At 37.1% G+C, this 19,810-nt stretch overlaps 2 protein-coding genes across 4 annotated transcripts in view; one reads left to right on the plus strand and one right to left on the minus strand.

Moving 5' to 3' along the window:
* Nucleotides 1-10,401, minus strand: part of LOC127438919 (uncharacterized) — a 67,285-nt gene extending 56,884 nt beyond the window's left edge. The window contains exons 1-3 of the mRNA XM_051694824.1: nt 10,027-10,401; nt 7,721-8,059; nt 5,892-6,073 (exon numbers count right to left, since the gene is read on the minus strand). Of these exons, the coding sequence (XP_051550784.1) occupies nt 5,892-6,073; nt 7,721-8,059; nt 10,027-10,069 (564 nt within the window). The 5' untranslated portion in view covers nt 10,070-10,401. The remainder of the gene's footprint in view (nt 1-5,891; nt 6,074-7,720; nt 8,060-10,026) is intronic.
* LOC127439217 (SLAM family member 9-like) lies at nt 215-17,039 on the plus strand. 3 transcript variants are annotated; one of them, XM_051695371.1, is made up of 4 exons: nt 215-234; nt 13,303-13,623; nt 13,712-14,014; nt 14,113-17,039. In XM_051695371.1, exons 2-4 carry the CDS (start codon nt 13,329-13,331, stop codon nt 14,286-14,288), a joined length of 774 nt encoding a protein of 257 aa, XP_051551331.1. In that variant the 5' UTR covers nt 215-234; nt 13,303-13,328; the 3' UTR covers nt 14,289-17,039. The 3 variants fall into 3 exon arrangements, with proteins under 3 accessions (XP_051551331.1, XP_051551332.1, XP_051551330.1); XM_051695372.1 differs by lacking the exon at nt 215-234 and adding an exon at nt 12,540-12,647 and having other exon boundaries at nt 13,395-13,623; XM_051695370.1 differs by lacking the exon at nt 215-234 and adding an exon at nt 12,582-12,647.
* Nucleotides 17,040-19,810: the final 2,771 nt, after the last annotated feature.

Raw genomic sequence — 19,810 nt, forward strand, 5'->3', positions numbered from 1 at the left:
AGGACTGATGTTGGTTAAAAAATCGAAGTCATTGAAAGTGGAAAATAATATTAATATATAATATTCTGGCAGTTTTTTGACATCGACATTTTTGTCCTCTAATGACCTCTGAGTAACTTTTTTTTTTATTGACGCACAAGGGTTAAGACATTTAGCAGCCACTCTTATCCAGACTGGCTGAGAAACAGATTCTGCAGAAGAAAGAAAGTCATACACATCTGGGTTGGCATGAAGGTGAGTAAATGATAAGGGATTTTTCAATTTTGTGTGACTATCCCTTTAAATTAAATCTCAAAATGACAAACTCTTCCTGTTTTTTTCCTAATTGTGCAGTTAAAATACATCATCCAGTCCAGTCAAACACTGATAAACAATTATAAGGCAAGTGTATATTGTCCCTTTTATGTTTCACTGTCTTTTTTTTACATTTTTTATATATATATCCCTTTAACAGTGAAACCATGCAGTATTTAGTCAGGCAGAAAATACCTACAAACCCCAATCCTTAGAAGCACTTTGCACTGGTATTGCTTAAATATAATTACTGCAATGCAAATCATATTTTTAACAAAAATTAAAATATATTAAAATAATTATAAAAAACTAAGAGAGGAAGTTGTTCAGTTGTGCAAAAAACTTATAAAGAACTCGCCTTCTAGTGGCAGGACTCTCTCAGCTATCACCAATAACTTCTTTACCAGCCAACTTTACATCAGATTTCTTCCTGCCACATGGTAAATTCCTCCATCAGAGATTGAGGCAGTTCGTAAAAGAATGGAGGCAAAACTAAAGTTATGTTTGTGTATGCTAGGTCCTGGGAGGTAGGGGTTAACTACCAAACACAGTAAGTAAACTTGTTGTAAGCTAAAAACAAAAAACAAAGAGTAACTGAGAATATGCTAGCAAGAGTGACAGAAAGTGTGGATTCGGAAAAACTACAAACATGGCGGACGTGCATGTGACCAAATGACGTCACGCTGCAATGCACGCCACACACACGGAAATAACGCAAATAATTTCATAACACAAAATAGGACTTTTTATTATTAAATTGTATAAAAATTAAGTCGTACATATTTTATATTTAATAAGACTAAAACTGAACTTGGAGAATCAAAACACTGTAGTTTGGAAAGAAGCAAAACGTTTAACACAGTTTGTCCACTAGAGGACAGAGATGATCACACACTGAAAACAGCAGATGAATCACATTTAAGATTTCACATTCACGTCTGATCATGTGACAGGTTTGTCCACCATCTTATGCAACATGCACATATCAGATAACGTGTAAAACATGTTTAGTGTTTCATGACACTTTAAAGTTTACAATCATACAATATTAAGAATGAGCATACATGAACAATGTTACATATGCAATATATAATGCACATGTAATGTAACAAGTATAACATTTAAATCTCACACAGAGCGGTGTAGACACCCCCCAATAATCAAAACAAGCAAGTACAACCCCCCCCAATGTTCAAGACAAATCTACACCTTTGATCACAGGTAAAAGAAGAACATATTGTGGACTGATAAGCATTCCATTAATGTACATTAGACGAAAACATAAAAATAGTAAATCAAAAGCTGTTTCACAGCTTAAGAGCACACAGTGGTTGATTTCAAACACAGAATGTCTTTATATACGGGGGACTTTGGAGGCTCATAACAGTTGAAATATGCTGTTTCAAATGTTTGTTGCCATTTGTTCCATACTGATGCCATTGGGCATCTCATTATTCATCAACAGCGTTTGTGTTTCCTCTGAATCATTCCCTTGGCTTTCTGTGGATTCTGTAAGAAAACAAACAAAAAAAAAAAAGTTAAAAAGAAATATATCTAGATGTAATGCTGACATAGCAGATACACACGGATGCAAGAACAATAAAATATGTTTTTGTAATGACTTCCTACTAGAGATGCTTTTTTACTGGGAAACCAAATTTGACCATCACTTGTAATCAGTGGCGTAGCCAAGGGTGGTTCGGGCCCACCCAAATTAGACCCAGGCCAACCCAGAATGCTAGAGAGGATTTTTTTTTTTTTACTTCATATATACATATATAAAACAGTGCCGCCTTTCTGTTGCTGAGGAAAAAAAATCTGGCCCATCCATTTTTATTGAGGCTCACCCAAAAGTAATTTCCTGGCATTTCCAGCAAAATGACTAAAAGAGGAACTCTAGAGAGGGATTTTAAAAACCTTTGCATCCTTTTTGAATCACTACGCAAGATTAAAATTTTCTGGCACATCCGCAAAGTAAGTTTTACAGTAACAGATGGCAACTTTAACAGTTTAATATAGCACACTTTAAACTTTCAAAGTGCATCTAGCTTCCTCACAAAGACCTAAATAAGATCGCTACTGCATTGAAAGACTTGAGCTACTCACCAGAGACATCAACAAAGAATGTCTTGTAGATCTTCCTCATGTTGCTAGTGATCTTCAGTTTATAAAGTCCACTGTCTGTGGTTTTTATATTTGTGATGGTAAGATATCCAGTTTTCTCATCTAGTTGCAGTCTGCCACTGAATTTGTCGTTATTACATGAATTTAATGTCACATTTTTCCTACAATTTACTCTAGCTACGGTAGCAAACGGGCTAGTGATGCTTGTGCCCACTTCTCCAAACTTCCACTGAATCAGATCATATCTTTTTATTTCAGTAACTCCAGTGTTTAGAGTGACAGACTCGCCTTCCTTCACTTTCACCGTCTTCATTCCTTTTGTCGTAGCATCACAAAGACCTGGAGAAAATGAATAAATAGGAACTAATAATATATAAATTAACAGAAGGCTGTTTACACAGAGTGGATGTTCACAGTGAATTCATTGTGAAAACTGTACCAATGCATTCCTATTGAACTATTCTCGATGGGGACGAAATCTGTATGATGACAAATCAATTGAGATTTTTAGTAATTTTAAACTTTTAAAAAGTATACTAAGTAATTACTTACACTTTCTATTGGATCGAAAAGAAGATAAGTGGTTTCGCCCATCCCTACTTTCAAGCACTACTAGTAATGGTGTTTCTTTGTAATGGTGCTTGATGAATGGACACATTAATACAGTATCATATGAACTCTATTCTCCAGGCGTCTGTCCCATTAATAATCACAGATTTAATTGAACATTGAAGTAGCTCTAACAAATACATTATAACATTTGGATGCACAGAAATTTTACTTCAAAAAGAAACATTATAAAACTCTACAACAAAAGTATTTCCTTGCTATACCAGCTAAGTACTACTTGCCATTTTGTTGTATTAATTTCCTCTTGATGCAGAATATCGCCACCAAAGTCAGGACCAGGAATATTCCAGTAGCAACAGTCAATATCAGCACTATATATACTGTGGGTAAGCCCTGTTCTTTATTGTTATTCGAACTGTCCACTATAAAACAGCAAAACAGAGGAAGTCATAGGAACACACATAAAAATTACCAGTGTTGAGCAAATTAACAAAGTAATCCACTACAAATTACTAATTTCATCACATTCCCAGTGGGTCAGAAGTTTACATACACTTTGTTAGTATTTGGTAGCATTGCCTTTAAATTGTTTAACTTGGGTCAAATGTTTTGGGTAGCCTTCCACAAGCTTCTCACAATAAGTTGCTGGAATTTTATCCCATTCCTCCAGACAGAACTGGTATAACTGAGTCAGGTTTGTAGGCCTCCTTGCTCACACAAGCTTATTCAGTTCTGCCCACAAATTTTCTATCAAATTGAGGTCAGGGCTTTGTGATGGCCACTCCAATACCTTGATTTTGTTGTCCTTAAGCCATTTTGCCACATCTTTGGAGGTATGCTTGGGGTCATTGTCCATTTGGAAGACCCATTTGCGGCTGAGCTTTAACTTCCTGGCTGATGTCTTGAGATGTTGCTTCAATATATCCACATAATTTTCCTTCCTCATGATGCCATCTATTTTGTGAAGTGCACCAGTCCCTCCTGCAGTAATGCACCCCCACAACATGATGCTGCCGCCCCCATGCTTCACGGTTGGGATGGTGTTCTTCGGCTTGCAAGCCTCACCCTTTTTCCTCCAAACATAACGATGATCATTATGGCCAAACAGTTCCATTTTGTTTCATCAGACCAGAGGACATTTCTCCAAAAAGTAAGATCTTTGTCCCCATGTGCACTTGCAAACAGTAGTCTGGCTTTATTATGGTGGTTTTGGATCAGTGACTTCTTCCTTGCTGAGCAGCCTTTCAGGTTATGTCAATTTAGGACTCGTTTTACTGTGGATATAGATACTTGCCTACCTGTTTCCTCCAGCATCTTCACAAGGTCCTTTGCTGCTGTTCTGGGATTGATTTGCACTTTTCGCACCAAACTACGTTCATCTCTAGGAGACACAATGCGTCTCCTTCCTGAGCGGTATGATGGCTGTGTGGTCCCATGGTGTTTATACTTGCGTACTATTGTTTGTACAGATGAACGTCGTACCTTCAGGCGTTTGAAAATTGCTCCCAAGGATGAACCAGACTTGTGGAGGTCCACAATTTTTTTTCTGAGGTCTTGGCTGATTTCTTTTGATTGTCCCATGATGTCAAGCAAAGAGGCACTGAGTTTGAAGGTAGGCCTTAAAATACATCCACAGGTACACTTCCAATTCAGAACACCTCCTATCAGAAGCTAATTGGCTAATTGTCTAAAGGTTTGACATATTTTCTGGAATTTTCCAAGCTGCTTAAAGGCACAGTTAACTTAGTGTATGTAAACTTCTGACCAACTGGAATTTTGATATAGTCAATTAAAAGTGAAACAATCGGTCTGTAAACAATTGTTGGAAAAATTACTCGTGCCATACACAATGTAGATGTCCTAAATGACTTGCCAAAACTATAGTTTGCTCATATGAAATCTGTGGAGTGTTTAAAAAAATGTGTTTTAATGACTTCAACCTAATTGTATGTAAACTTCTGACTTCAACTGTACATTGTGTTTTAAATGTATACTACATAAATAATATTATTTTTAAAATATGTGCAACCCAAGTAATAAACTGTACTTAAGAATAATTAACTGATTTGAGGGTCAGTAACTGCAATCTGGTTCCAATTTAATTCAATTAAAATTTTACTTAAAAAGAAACTAGCTTACAGTAACTAATTGCTTTGTAATCAAATTTCACACAACACTGAAAATTACAGGCCCTTCTGACAAAATGTTACCAATGACTGTGATCTATAATTAGCGATGCAGATCAAACATTTAAAATACATTATTATAGTAACTAGACAGGTTAAGTTTGTCAAGACAAACTTGTCTGAAAGTTTAAACTATAATTTTGAAGTTTGATGGATATACAGACATTACAGTAAGTCAAACAGCCAGACAGCTTTATAGTCAGAAAGACTGTCACATAGATAGTCAGATACTGTAGATATATAGACAGATAGAGAGAGAGAGAGTAACTAATGGAGTAACTTTGGGTTTGTTCACATTTGAATTTCAGAACAGTCTGAAGCTCTGTTTTGAGTTTGGTAGATATAGCATGAACGCTCTAGGAAGAGTTGGTATTAGACATTTTGGTCTTGTTTTGGGGATTTTGTAAAAATTTTGTAAATATTTTGAGTTAAACGCTCATTGTTATTTTAGTGGAGTATCTATATTAACTGCCCTAAGATGTACATCACAAGATCTGCGTCATTCATGTTTATATCATTCATATAAATGTTAAAGGTATAGTTCACTCAAAATTTTTTTTTCGATAAGTAATGTAGAGGGAAGCAGAACAAATCAGTTATTAAATAGCTAATACCTGGACATGGCTGACAGACTTCAGTAATGTTGAGATGTTTAGTCTGGTTTCTGATGGGATTGTTGATCACACAGCTGTAGATGTTGTTCTCCTGATATTCCACCTCCAGAGGTAGAGAGAGACTGCTGTTGAGATCAGACACACTGATGGAGGAGAATAAACTGTTTCCTTTGTACCAGGAGAGAGTCACCTGTGTCACATTCACCACTGAACACACCAACACACATTTAGAGCTTGAAGAACATTGAGAAGAGTTACTGGTGATCACAGGAATGGGCAGACGAGCTGAAAACACAAAATAATGCTTTAATGCTTAACACATTAACACATTATTATAATTTAGTAACAACAATTTCAGTTGGATAAAACAATGTCTCAAATTTACTGCATACATTTTAAATGTAAAGCTTCCCAATGTGACGGCTTACCACATATAGTAAGAAAAGAAGGGGGTGGGTGTTAATACAGTGATATTATTGTATTGCACAAACAAGTGCAATTCCCAATATTGCATATTTTGTCGCAATGAAATGCACATTCAACAGTAAAACATTGATCTTGAGTTGGGAGGCAGTTATTAAGAACAGTAACATCTGTAAAAAGTTAATTTATATACACCTAATTTATACAGGGCTAAATTGAAATAGTAAAAAAGCAACCACCCAGAACATCTCAGTAACCACATCGTAATATGCTTAAAGCCACCTATATTTGCACGGACAAGCGTGTGATTCTCACAGAACCTGTCAAGAAAAAAAAGGTTCTGGTCACATTTAACCCAAAAATCAAATAAAAAATGACATTATATTTCGCATAAACAAAATGACGGTTACATTTAGGACCATTTTGTTTTTGTTGCACATTTTACCCCCCAAATCCTCATTACCGTAAAACGTCCGGACGTTTTACTTTTACAATTGCCATTGTTTTCAATTATGATTCTCATTACCATGACACAGATATTATTTTTACTGTACTACAGTAAAAAAGATTATTTTTTTATTAAAATCGGCGCAAAACGAAAGGGAGTACTACTATGATGTATTACTATTGAAAAAATATTTTTTCAATACCATAATGACCATCTTTTTTGTGTTGCATATGTGCGTAATGAAAATAATGTCACAATGTAAAAAGTCTTAAGTCTTAATAAGTTGGCTTCATTTTCTATATGCAAAATATAATTTCTTCTTTGTTTCTTTTGACTTTCTTGAAGGTACAGGACATTTTCTTGACAGATTTCGTGAGAATCACCAAAGCAAAAAATGTGTTCATGCTGTACTGCAATTCAATATCCACGCTCTTTATTGCCGATCACTACCAAAGAAAATGAAATACTGATTAAGATAGAAGTAAATAAATAAACAAACAAACAAAATGCCAATCAACTATTTTAACTAACTCTATCCTCCTGACTAGCTCACCACAAATGATATGTACTGGGCTGTGACTCGTGTCATATTACCCCTTGTAATTGAAATCAGATACTGTAAGTTACACACATACTCTAAGAGAATGGAAAATAGGAGAATAAGTGAATGAGCACACACTTGGGTGTGGTTTAGGAAAGTATCCAGTAACAAGACTAGGCTACATTTCACATATGAGTTTTGCTGATGGAATCAGGTGACTGGTAAAGTGAGAGTTAAGGCCCATTTACACCAAGCCCAAATATTTGTTACGTACAATGTGTTGAATAAAAGCAATAGATACATAAGGAGATCTTCCACCGAAAGAATACAGCAGACTGCATATGAGCAGACTGATTTTAAATATACGTCCATAGTAATTTAATAATATATAAGCATAAATATAACAGCACTGGACAAAAATGGATAAGAACTGATATGCCATGAAATCAAACCAAATGCAAAATAAATGATTGACAAGCTCTAATGATTAATCTAATTATCACATTGAAAAACTACTTACCAAAAACATGAATACTGAATTTCTTGGGTAGGACATCAATTCCACCAACCGTCTGTAGTTGATAAAGTCCAGAGTGTTTGATTCTGATGTTTGTGATGGTGAGATCTCCAGTCTTGTTGTCCAACAGTAGTCTGTCTCTGAATCTCCCATCATCAACATCATATATAGAGCTGATCTGAGATACTCTATTAATTTGAGCTATTCGAAAGTTTTCAGGTCCAAATGTCCAGACTATCAGATCAACTCTTTGCATTTCACCGACATCAGTGTGTAGAGTGACAGAATCTCCCTCAATCACCGACATAGACTTGATTTCATCTATACCATCACCAAACACACCTGGAATACAGAACAACCAGAAATTGTTTTTAAGACAAGAGATTTAACCAATATTATAGTGCCAGTACTAACAGTAAACATCAGTCTTTATCTAATAAATCTCACGAGACTGGCTACAATTTAAGTTTTATTTCTACAAATTGAACAGTTAAGATCTTCACTGGTTCAAACCCAGAGAGCACACGTACATCTCCGAGATGTCTGTTTAGATCTTTTCATCTGGAAAGCATCACATTCTAATTAACATCTGCTGAACATCTTAAAAAGATTAGATTTACAAACATTCAAAATCATAAACGTCTCAAAGACATCTGCTGAATGTCTTATTGACATCCGAGAGTATACATCTTATAGACGTATTGCAGATGAGAAAACAACCTAGAAAATACGTCTTCCAGATGTAAACACACACATCAAATAGACTTCTAGGTGATGTACGTGTGATATCCCAGATAGCACATGTACATCTCCGAGATGTTTGTTTTAGATCTTTTCATCTGGAGAGCATCACATTCTAATTAACATCTGCTGAACATCTTAAAAAGATCAGATTTACAAACATTCAAAATCATAAACGTCTCAAAGACATCTGCTGAACGTCTTATTGACATCCGAGAGGAAATGTCTTATAGACGTATTGCAGATGAGAAAACAACCTAAAAAAATACGTCTTCCAGATGTAAACACACACATCAAATAGACATCTAGGTGACGTATATGTAATATCAGGGTTTGAATATGTGTGCTATAGAAATTTGGCTTGAGAGGAATATGAAGGAGGACCCCTGATATCACATGTACATCACCTAGAAGTCTATTTGATGTGTGCGTTTATATCTGGAAGACGTATTTTTTAGGTTGTTTGCTCATCTGCAAGATGTTTCCTCTTGGATGTTAATAAGACGTTCAGCAGATGTATTTGAGACGTTTATGATTTTGAATATTTCCCAGATAGCACACGCACATCTCCGAGATGTCTGTTTTAGATCTTTTCATCTGGAAAGCATCACAATCTAATTAACATCTGCTGAACATCTTAAAAAGATCAGATTTACAAACATTCTAAACCATAAACATCTCAAATACATCTGCTGAACGTCTTATTGACATCCGAGAGGAAATTACTTATAGACGTATTGCAGATGAGACAAACAACCTAAAAAATACGTCTTCCAGATGTAAACACACACATCAAATAGATGTCTGGATGATGTACGTGTGCTATCAGGGGTCCTTCTTCATATTCCTCACAATCCCAGATAGCACATGTACATCTCTGAGATGTCTGTTTTAGATCTTTTCATCTGGAAAGCATCACAATCTAATTAACATCTGCTAAACATCTTAAAAAGATCAGATTTACAAACATTCTAAAGCATAAACGTCTCAAATACATCTGCTGAACGTCTTTTTGACATCCGAGAGGAAACGTCTTATAGATGTATTGCAGACGAACAAACAACCTAAAAAATACATCTTCCAGATGTAAACACACACATTAAATAGATGTCTAAGTGATGTACGTGTGATATCAGGGTTTGATTATGTGTGCTATAGAAATGTGGCTTCCCAGATAGCACACATACAGTACCCAGACGTCTATTCGATGTGTGTGTTTACATCTGGAAGATGTATTCTTTAGGTTGTTTGCTCATCTGCAATAGGTCTACAAGACGTTTCCTCTCGGATGTCAATAAGACGTTCAGCAGATGTATTTGAGACGTTTATGATTTAGAATGTTTGTAAATCGGATCTTTTTAAGATGTTCAGCAGATGTTAATTAGAACAGAAATCTCGTGTGTTATCTGGGAACACTGAACACCAGACATTTCGACGTAAATCTGAAGTAAATCAACAGAAACAGGACACATTTAAGTAATTAGAATCAACAAACGAATCTCAGTTGTGAAGCTTTCAGTCGAGCAAAGAGAAAGCGAAAGTTCCGAAGCCTTTATATCAACACTCACCGTCCGAGAATAATAAGCAGAAAACTAAAAAAGAGATCTTCATATTGCCGTAGAACGGATTAAACTATAAGAGAATAAATATATTCATTGTAGTTATTACAGTTTTCCGTGGTGTCTCAGAGTGTTTGGCGTCCATTCTGAGCTCCGTTGGCAGCGACGATGATTACCAAACCGACTCAAGACCAAAAAAGATGCCCGTTCATGGCGATTTACATTAATTTGAGTCCATATTCCTGATTATTTCGATGCTGAGAAACAAATTAAATCCGTAGTTTCGAGGGAAATGTTGGGAAGCGCTGAATGTAGAGTAGTTTAACAGTTAAATGGTTGGAACTTCCGTATGATGGATCTTTAAGAAAATAGGCTCACACCGCCACCTACCTATAAATGTTTTAAAATGTACCCAGTAATGGACATGAGTCACGTTAAGCAATATGCCAGAGATTATTTAGCAGAGACGGGCAACTTCTATTAAAATTAATGGGAGACATTGGAACGCCCAACGGTCAACGGATGTAGAAAGGAAGTCCCGCCTTACAGGTAAAAAAAGAGCTAATCACCTTTTAGAGACGAACCTCACCTGTCAATCAACTATACAACGCGCATGCGCATTAGCTATACAAGCCGGGAAAATTGTGGTTTTTAGTGTAATATGAGGTAAAGAATCACAATGTATGATACCAGTATTGTCAGATTTTATTGCTGATTTGAAATATGTTCTTTGATCGTAATCTTGACCAACCAGTTTTGAGATTTTGGTCGTTCTCCATTCAAGTAGATAGGAGCTGCTCTGGCATGACTGGAAATAGCCACCTGAGAGCACTCCAAAGATGGCAGACAGTGGACTGACTTGCTAGACTTTGAATATGGTCAGATTTTTTTCAAGTTCATCCAGTCCACCATTTTTATATTTATTGTAAAATGTAAACACCTTGTTTTTTTTTGTTTTTTTATTACGGATGCTAAACAGACTGGAGTAACTTTTCAATGACTCGGTTAAAATGTATTTTTATATTCAGCCAAATCTGGAGTCCATACACTGCACTGTAAACATTGTACAACATTTTAAAACATTGTTGAATTTTAAATGTCAAAAATACTATACTTTAAATATCCTGCATATATATATATATTGAACTAGACAATATAGCAGTGTTAAAATAGAGGTCTTTAGAGGGGCCTGGGTATCTCAGCGAGTATTGACACTGACTACCACACCTGGAGTCGCGAGTTCGAATCCAGGGCATGCTGAGTGACTCCTGCCAGGTCTCCTAAACAACCAAATTGGCCCGGTTGCTAGGGAGGGTAGAGTCACATGGGGTAACCTCCTCATGGTCACTATAATGTGGTTCTCGCTCTCGGTGGGGCGTGTGGTGAGTGGTGTGTGGATGCCATGGAGAATAGCGTGAAGCCTCCACATGTGCTACGTCTCTGCGTTAACGCGCTCAACAAGCCATGTGATGAGATGCACGGATTGACTGTCTCAGATGCAGAGGCAACTGAGATTCGTCCTCCGCCACACAGATTGAGGCGAGTCACTACGCCACCATGAGGACCTAGAGGGCAATGGGAATTGGGCATTCCAAATTGGGAGAAAAAGGGGAGAAAAAAAATAGAGGTCTTTGAATGTTTTCCAGTTCATCATTGCACTGCACAGACAGATATAATACGATTCATAAAATACGACATTATATTGTATAAAAATTCAAACAAAAATGCACCTTAAGTTGACATTGTTTACATGTTCCTGTTTGGGTTTTATTGTGCACAAATTATCATTGTAATTTAAAAAATGTAGCGTAATAAATCAGCAACCGAATCCCCCTTTCTTGACCCACAGTAGACCTCTATATGTTTCTCTCCTGTAGAAAGAAATATCAACGTGTGCGACCGCCGATTGCACTGCGAACAGCTCAGTTTGTGAGTCAAAGTGAAACCTGCCTTGGTGTGACTTCTTGAGATCTGTAAAGATCTGTGGTTTGATCTTTGGGTGGACAAACAGCTTGTGCATGAGTTTTTGTGTTTGTCATCTCACATAGGTAATGTGGTGAAAGGCTACTTCCTGTCCTGCTAACATGAACCTCAATTTGACTTTCTTTTACACAATATATATTTACTGCTGAAGTAGAATCTCATAAGATTTTTTTGGTCATACAAATCATTTGATTTTGATTAAATAATTAGGAGGTAGCAACAGTTATTGTATTTATTATCACACATACATCACTTAGACATCTATTTGATGTGTTTAGGTTTTTTGCTCATCTGCAATACTCTCTCGGATGCCAGTAAGACATTCAGCAGATGTCTTTGAGACATTTATGATTTAGATTGTTTGTAAATCTGATCTTTTTAAGATGCTTAGCAGATGTTGATAAGAATGCAATGCTTTCCAGGTGAAAGAAATCTAAAACAGACATCTCAGAGATGTAAGTGTGCTATCTGGGTTGCAACTCTAACATGCAATCACAGCTATTGGGCATGCACTAGGAGGGTGATAGAATCAGGGGAGGTTTCACACCTGGTCACTCTGACATTTTGAGAGATTTTTTTCTCAGACTGTTAGGCGAAAATGGTTCACATGTTTGTTTTGTCCTGTTTGTGCTCCTGGCATCTTGTTGGTAAGTTATACATGTGTTTTTGGCTTTTTAATTTCTGCAGTTTTAGAACAGAGTAAAACAAAAAAAAAGCTAGAGTTTAAATTACTCACAGAATTAACATTTGTTGCACACACACACACACACACACATATATATATATATATATATATATATATATATATAATATGTATGTTGTGCTTTCTTACACTTTAATCATTTCTGTATATCATAGGTTAATATTTCTTATATTTAACTATGTCCATCTTTTCAGTCTTATATTACTGTGACACACAATTTGAAAACAGGGCTGCGATTTACAGTACCAGTGATTCTGAGGCAGATTCAGTGATTTAACGAAACATAATATATTTTTTAGCACCTGTTCCATATGTAACAGCTTTTATTTTTCCTTGAACATGTTAGGTTTCACTATTCCCGAGTGTTCAGCCAAAGGATAGTTCATAGTCTGTTTTGTGCTTTCTTTGCCATTTTCTCTTTCTACTAATGTTTAAAGTCCTGATTACAAAATCAAAAAGTGGTTTTAGAACGATTCTAGCTCTAGAGTTACTTTTAAAAAGTTTATAAGCTACAACCAGTTTTAGTTGAAACCTTAGGCTGTGTGACCCAACAGAAAGAGTTTTAGTTTGTGACTAAGAAACTGCTCCTGTATGTTTAGGTGTGTTCCTTGTGGACACCGATGAAATGAAGACGGTGTCAGTGATGGAAGGAGATTCTGTAACTCTTAAAACTGGTGTTACTAAAATACAGGAAGATGATCTGATAATGTGGATGTGTGGAGACTCTTGCATAGCTAAACTCAACGTGTCAGCCCAAATCATCTCTGAAAGTAATGAGAAATTCAGAGGCAGACTGCATCTGGACTATCAGACTGGATCTCTCACCATCACAAACATCACAACCACAGACTCTGGACTTTATAAAGCACAGATCATTGGAAATAAGGTGTCAAGGAAAAGTTTCAATGTTACTGTCAATGGTGAGAAGAATATTATAGATAATAATTACAGACAATAACCCCTCCCGCAGTTGATTTGATTTATTCTGATTTTGCTCATGTTTTTCAGCTCATCTGCCCATTCCTGTGATCACCAGTTACTGTCCACAATATTCTCCATCTTCTGAAAGTTTACGGCACTCGAAATGTGTGTTGCTGTGTTCAGTGGTGAATGTGACACAGGTGACTCTCTCCTGGTACAAAGGAAACAGTTTATTCTCCTCCATCAGTGTGTCTGATCTCAACAGCAGTCTCTCTCTACCTCTGGAGGTGGAATATCAGGAGAACAACATCTACAGATGTGTGATCAACAATCCCATCAGAAACCAGACTAAACATCTCAACATTAATGAAGTCTGTCAGCCGTGTTCAGGTACAGTGATGTTAGTGTTTATTTACTGCTCTGATCTTCTTGGCCTCATTGATTACAATTTTACCGATGATATGTTTATTGTTCTTTTATTCCCTCAGACTGTGTCCGCTGTTGTGACACTACTGAAGCTGTGATCCGATTGGTCGTCTGTGCTCTGATGGGCGTGGCTGCTTTGGCTGCTGTTGTTGTTCTGGTTTACGACATCAGATCCAGACAATCAACAAAAAACAGCAGCTCAGAAGTCAACATCAGCCCCTCACTGATGGAGTATTAACCCTATAATGCCACACAATTCATATTTGATACATGTTTTTCAAAAGCCTCTACGTCATCAATGTGATCAAAACTTTGCTGAAATACCTGTTGAATCCAATGTACTAAATGTCTACTGCCTCCGGGTGGAAGCTTCTGTGCTCTGCTGCAAGTAGATGACAATAGCTGTGTCCAAAATAGCGTGATGTCAGAGTGTGTACTGTTATTTGATAAAAGATGCACTTCTCGGCCAGTAAAACAGTACGTTCTTTAGGCATGCATGCGAGTAGTATGAAGAGATTTCAGATGTAATTCATCCGGTAACATGGGCATTGTCTCGTGACCCGAATGTATGATGTAATAAGAACAACTGTGAAAATAATCTACTCTGGTTTTGTAAACAAGCACTCTTTTAACCACAACTTTCTTGGCATATATAGCACTTACAGTTGAAAAGAGCTGCCCATTTTGCTGTTCTCCACCATTTTTTAAAATCCAGCAATCGAACATGTTTTCTCAGCTCCCGTGGGATTATGGGATAATCAAGTGTCCAGAGCCGCACTTCAGAATATCACTGGAAATCGTAGGTCATCCGGGTATTCCTTGCTTACTCTTTAATGAATACTGAGGATTCGGAAATACTACTCCACTGACATACTATTTTAGGCATACCATATCGTAGGGAAGTATGCAAATTTGGATGCAGCTCTTGTAATATCGTTTCCAAAACAAGCTGTGAAAAAGTATTTGCCCCCATCCTGATTACATGTTTTTGTGTATATCTCACACTAAATTGTTTCAAAAATTAAAACAAAATCTAACATACAACAAAGGTAATCTGAGTAAAAACAAAATACAGTTTTTAAATGCTGATGTTATTTATTGAAGCAAAAATGTTATCCAATACCAACTGGGCCTGTGTGAAAAAGTATTTGCCCACTTAGTTACTAAATCCCCAAATCTATGAAACTGCATTCATAATGGGGTTCAGCTGGACTAGACACAACCAGACCTGATTAATGCCAGCCCTGTTCAAACAAATCAACACCTAAATATAACTTTTTCAGCAGCATGAAGTTGGCTAAAAGGTCTCACCCAGTAGCACACTATGCCAAGGTGGAAAGAAATTCCAGAAGTGATGAGGAAAAAGGTGATTAAAATACATCAGTCTGGGAAGAGTTACAAAGCTATTTCAAAGGCTCTGGGACTCCAAAGAACCACAATGAGAGCCATTATCTTCAAATGGAGAAAACTTGGCACAGTAGTGAACCTTCCCAGAAGTGGCCGACCTTCCAAAATTCCTCCAAGATCACAGCGGCGACTCATCCAGGAAGTCACAAAAAAGCCTAGGACAACATCCAAGGAACTGCAGACCTCTCTCGCATCAATAAAGGTCACTGTTCATGACTCCACTATCAGAAAGACACTGGCCAAAAATGCCATCCATGGAAGAGTGGCGAGGCGAAAACCACTGCTATCCCAGTTTTTGCCAAAACACACCTTGATGATCCTCAAACCTTTGGGAGAATGTTCTGTGGAATGATGAGTTGAAAGTGGAACTGTTTGGAAGACAGGTGTCCCGTTACATCTGGCGTAAATCAAACACAGAATTCCACAAAAAGAACATCATACCTATGGTCAAGCATGGTGGTGGTAGTGTGATGGTGTGGGGATGCTTTGCTGCTTCAGGGCGACTTGCAATAATTGAGGAAAACATAAATTCTGCTCTCTACCAGAAAATCCTAAAGGAGAACGTCCGGTCATCAGTCCGTGAGTTGAAGCTCAAGCGCATCTGGATTATGCAGCAAGATCCAAGTGATCCAAAGCATAGGAGTAAGTCCACCTCTGAATGGCTCAAAAGAAACAAAATTAAAGTTTTGGAGTGGCCTAGTCAAAGTCCTGACTTGAACCCGATTGAGATGCTGTGACAGGACCTTAAATGGGCAGTTCATGCTCGAAAAACCCTCCAGTATGGCTGAACTAAAGCAGTTCTGCAAAGAAGAGTGGGCCAAAATTACCCCACAGTGTTGTGAAAGACTGATCTCCAGTTATCGGAAGCGTTTGGTTGCAGTTGTTGCTGCTAAAGGTGGCGCAACCAGCCATTAAGTTTAAGGGGGCAGTTAGTTTTTCACATGGGTGATATAGGTGTTGGATAACTTTTTTGCTTCAATAAAAAAAATATATAATTGAAACCTGTATTTTGTGTTTATTCAGGTTGCCTTCAGGAAGAAATCAGGCAAATACTTTTTTCACAGCAATGTAGCTGTCTTCATATTGCTATGCCATCTTTTTGATGTGAAATATTTTCTGATTTTGATAAAGTAAAAGTAACAATGTTTGTGTTGTTACTGACATTTCAAAATGAGTATTTGCTGATTTGTATCAACTTGTGTTTGCTTAAAATTTCTTAAGTTCTAGAAAACTCGTGTTGAAATGTGTGTATCAAATATGACACAACAGGCTTTTGAGGTATACCTCTCAATCATCATTTCATTCCCTTCATGCCAACCACAAAAAAAAAAAAAAAAGCTTTGAAAATTATGAAATATTTGTTATAGATTTTAAGTGTGAACTAATATTTACATGTATTCCTATATATGCAACCTGTTCTGTCATTTTAAAGATTTCATTGTTTTACATAAGCTATTTTGATATCATACTATAACCTCCTGTGAGCCAGCAAAAGAAAAAAGGTTTTAAAATCTCACTTTTTTTTTCAAAGTCAATATAGTGTTTGGTGCACACCAAAACATATGTTCGTATTTATTATATATATATACACAGTGCTGTGAAAAAGTGTTTGCCCCCTTCCTGATTTCTTATTTTTTCGCATGTTTGTCACACTTAAATGTTTCAGATCATCAAACAAGTTTAAATATTAGTCAAAGATAACACAAGTAAACACAAAATGCAGTTTTTAAATGAAGGTTGTTATTATTAAGAGAAAACAAAATCCAAACCTACATGGCCCTGTGTGAAAAAGTGATTGCCCCCTAAACCTAATAACTGGTTGGGCCACCCTTAGCAGCAACAACAGCAAACAAGCGTTTGCGATAACTTGCAATGAGTCTTTTACAGCGCTGTGGAGGAATTTTGGCCCACTCATCTTTGCAGAATTGTTGTAATTCAGCCACATTGGTGGGTTTTCGAGCATGAACTGCCTTTTTAAGGTCATGCCACAGCATCTCAATAGGATTCAGGTCAGGACTTTGACTAGGCCACTCCAAAGTCTTCATTTTGTTTTTCTTCAGCCATTCAGAGGTGGACTTGCTGGTGTGTTTTGGATCATTGTCCTGCTGCAGAACCCAAGTTCGCTTCAGCTTGAGGTCACGAACAGATGGCCGGACATTCTCCTTCAGGATTTTTTGGTAGACAGCAGAATTCATGGTTCCATTTATCACAGCAAGTCTTCCAGGTCCTGAAGCAGCAAAACAGCCCCAGACCATCACACTACCACCACCATATTTTACTGTTGGTATGATGTTCTTTTTCTGAAATGCGGTGTTACTTTTACGCCAGATGTAATGGGACACACACCTTCCAAAAAGTTCAACTTTTGTCTCGTCAGTCCACAGAGTATTTTCCCAAAAGTCTTGGGGATCATCAAGATGTTTTCTGGCAAAAATGAGACGAGTCTTAATGTTCTTTTTGCTCAGCAGTGGTTTTCGTCTTGGAACTCTGCCATGCAGGCCATTTTTGCCCAGTCTCTTTCTTATGGTGGAGTCATGAACACTGACCTTAACTGAGGCAAGTGAGGCCTGCAGTTCTTTGGATGTTGTTGTGGGGTCTTTTGTGACCTCTTGGATGAGTCGTCGCTGTGCTCTTGGGGTAATTTTGGTCGGCCGGCCACTCCTGGGAAGGTTCACCACTGTTCCATGTTTTCGCCATTTGTGGATAATGGCTCTCACTGTGGTTCTCTGGAGTCCCAAAGCTTTAGAAATGGCTTTATAACCTGTTCCAGACTGATAGATCTCAATTACTTTCTTTCTCATTTGTTCCTGAATTTCTTTGGATCTCGGCATGATGTCTAGCTTTTGAAGATCTTTTGGTCTACTTCACTTTGTCAGGCAGGTCCTATTTAAGTGATTTCTTGATTGAGAACAGGTGTGGCAGTAATCAGGCCTGGGTGTGGCTAGAGAAATTGAACTCAGGCGTGATAAACCACAGTTAAGTTATGTTTTAACAGGTGGGGCAAACAGATATTAATTCTTTAGGTATTAAACTTTATTAATATTCTAATTCACTTGGTGCACCTCTAAGAAAATTTATAGAAAAGCAAAATACATTAAAAATAAATAAATAAATAAATACACATCTTATAATTTCAAAATCAAACAAATTTGTATAGAAATGTTATGCTCTAAATGACCTTATGTGGATATGAATACCACTTTGTAGCAATGCAACAGTCATGTAGCTCTTAAATACTGAGAAGAGCTTGACGTTTCTTGTACCAATCAACATTCAGCAAAGATGTGCTTACTAAAAATGTTCTCTTGTTGTGGTATAGTTGTGTAGGTGGTTGACCTGTATCTGTGGCTCTTCAGTCTTAAAGCGTTGACAGGAAGTTTAGTTATGCAAAGAAAAAAACAACAACTTGTGAAAAACGTGCTTTTTAGTGGCTGGACATTCCCCTAACATCAATTACACCTTGCAAGCCTGGCAATTTTTTTTTTCCGTTCACTCTTTGCCCTCATGGCATATTTGTAGTTAGAAAGGTTTGTTTGTAGATCAGAATGCATCCAAATAAAGCAAGTAGATGAGGTGCGTCGACTTTTATATTACGTTTACAAAAGACAAACCTAGTCCTGTTCCTTACTGAAAACCTGGTGTGAAAACTGCGAACTATAGCCTACATTACGAGAGTATTTATTTCTCCAGTGGAATTGATGAAGCTACAGACATGAGTGGCAAAATGTCTCAATGGGGAAGAACAGAAAAAAAAAACAAATTTGAAAAATGAAACTTTGCCATATGAATATACACTAAATGAAATTTAACCATTATTAGCGATATTGTTTAAAAAGCAGAATGTATGAAGTAGGTTCTTTAACCTACCTTGTATAAAAGATCAAATATTATTTATGATTTTATGTGAGCAAATTGTATCCAAGAAAATGGTAGTTGAAAGATTTTCAATGTCGAGCGATTTTTCCCTTGCATTTCTTGAAAAAAAAAAAAATATTAAGATAATAAATATTAAGTATAAAGATGCTGTAAGCATTTTTTAATACCATTCTACACATGAAATATAGTGACTAACTATCACTGAAATAGATGGGCGTCGAAGAAATCGCACCTGTTTTTTGTTTTTTTTCTCCCCAATTTGGTATGCCCAATTCCCAATGCGCTTTAAGTCCTCGTGGTGGCGTCGTGACTCGCCTCAATCCGGGGGCGGAGGACGAATCTCAGTTGCCTCCACGTCTGAGACTGTCAATCTGTGCATCTTATCACATGGCTTGTTGAGCGGGTTACCGCGGAGACCTAGCGCGTGTGGAGGCTTCACATTATTCTCCGCGGTATCCACGCACATCTCACCATGCA

Source organism: Myxocyprinus asiaticus, chromosome 50 (assembly GCF_019703515.2).
Source record: "Myxocyprinus asiaticus isolate MX2 ecotype Aquarium Trade chromosome 50, UBuf_Myxa_2, whole genome shotgun sequence".
NCBI classification, from domain to species: Eukaryota; Metazoa; Chordata; class Actinopteri; order Cypriniformes; family Catostomidae; genus Myxocyprinus; species Myxocyprinus asiaticus.

Coding starts and splice junctions, on each gene's coding strand:
- LOC127439217 (XM_051695370.1), top strand. CDS start 12,599: ATGGTTCACATGTTTGTTTTGTCCTGTTTGTGCTCCTGGCATCTTGTT. Junction 13,624..13,711: donor TTTCAATGTTACTGTCAATG/GTGAGAAGAATA, acceptor CATGTTTTTCAG/CTCATCTGCCCATTCCTGTG. Junction 14,015..14,112: donor AGTCTGTCAGCCGTGTTCAG/GTACAGTGATGT, acceptor TTATTCCCTCAG/ACTGTGTCCGCTGTTGTGAC.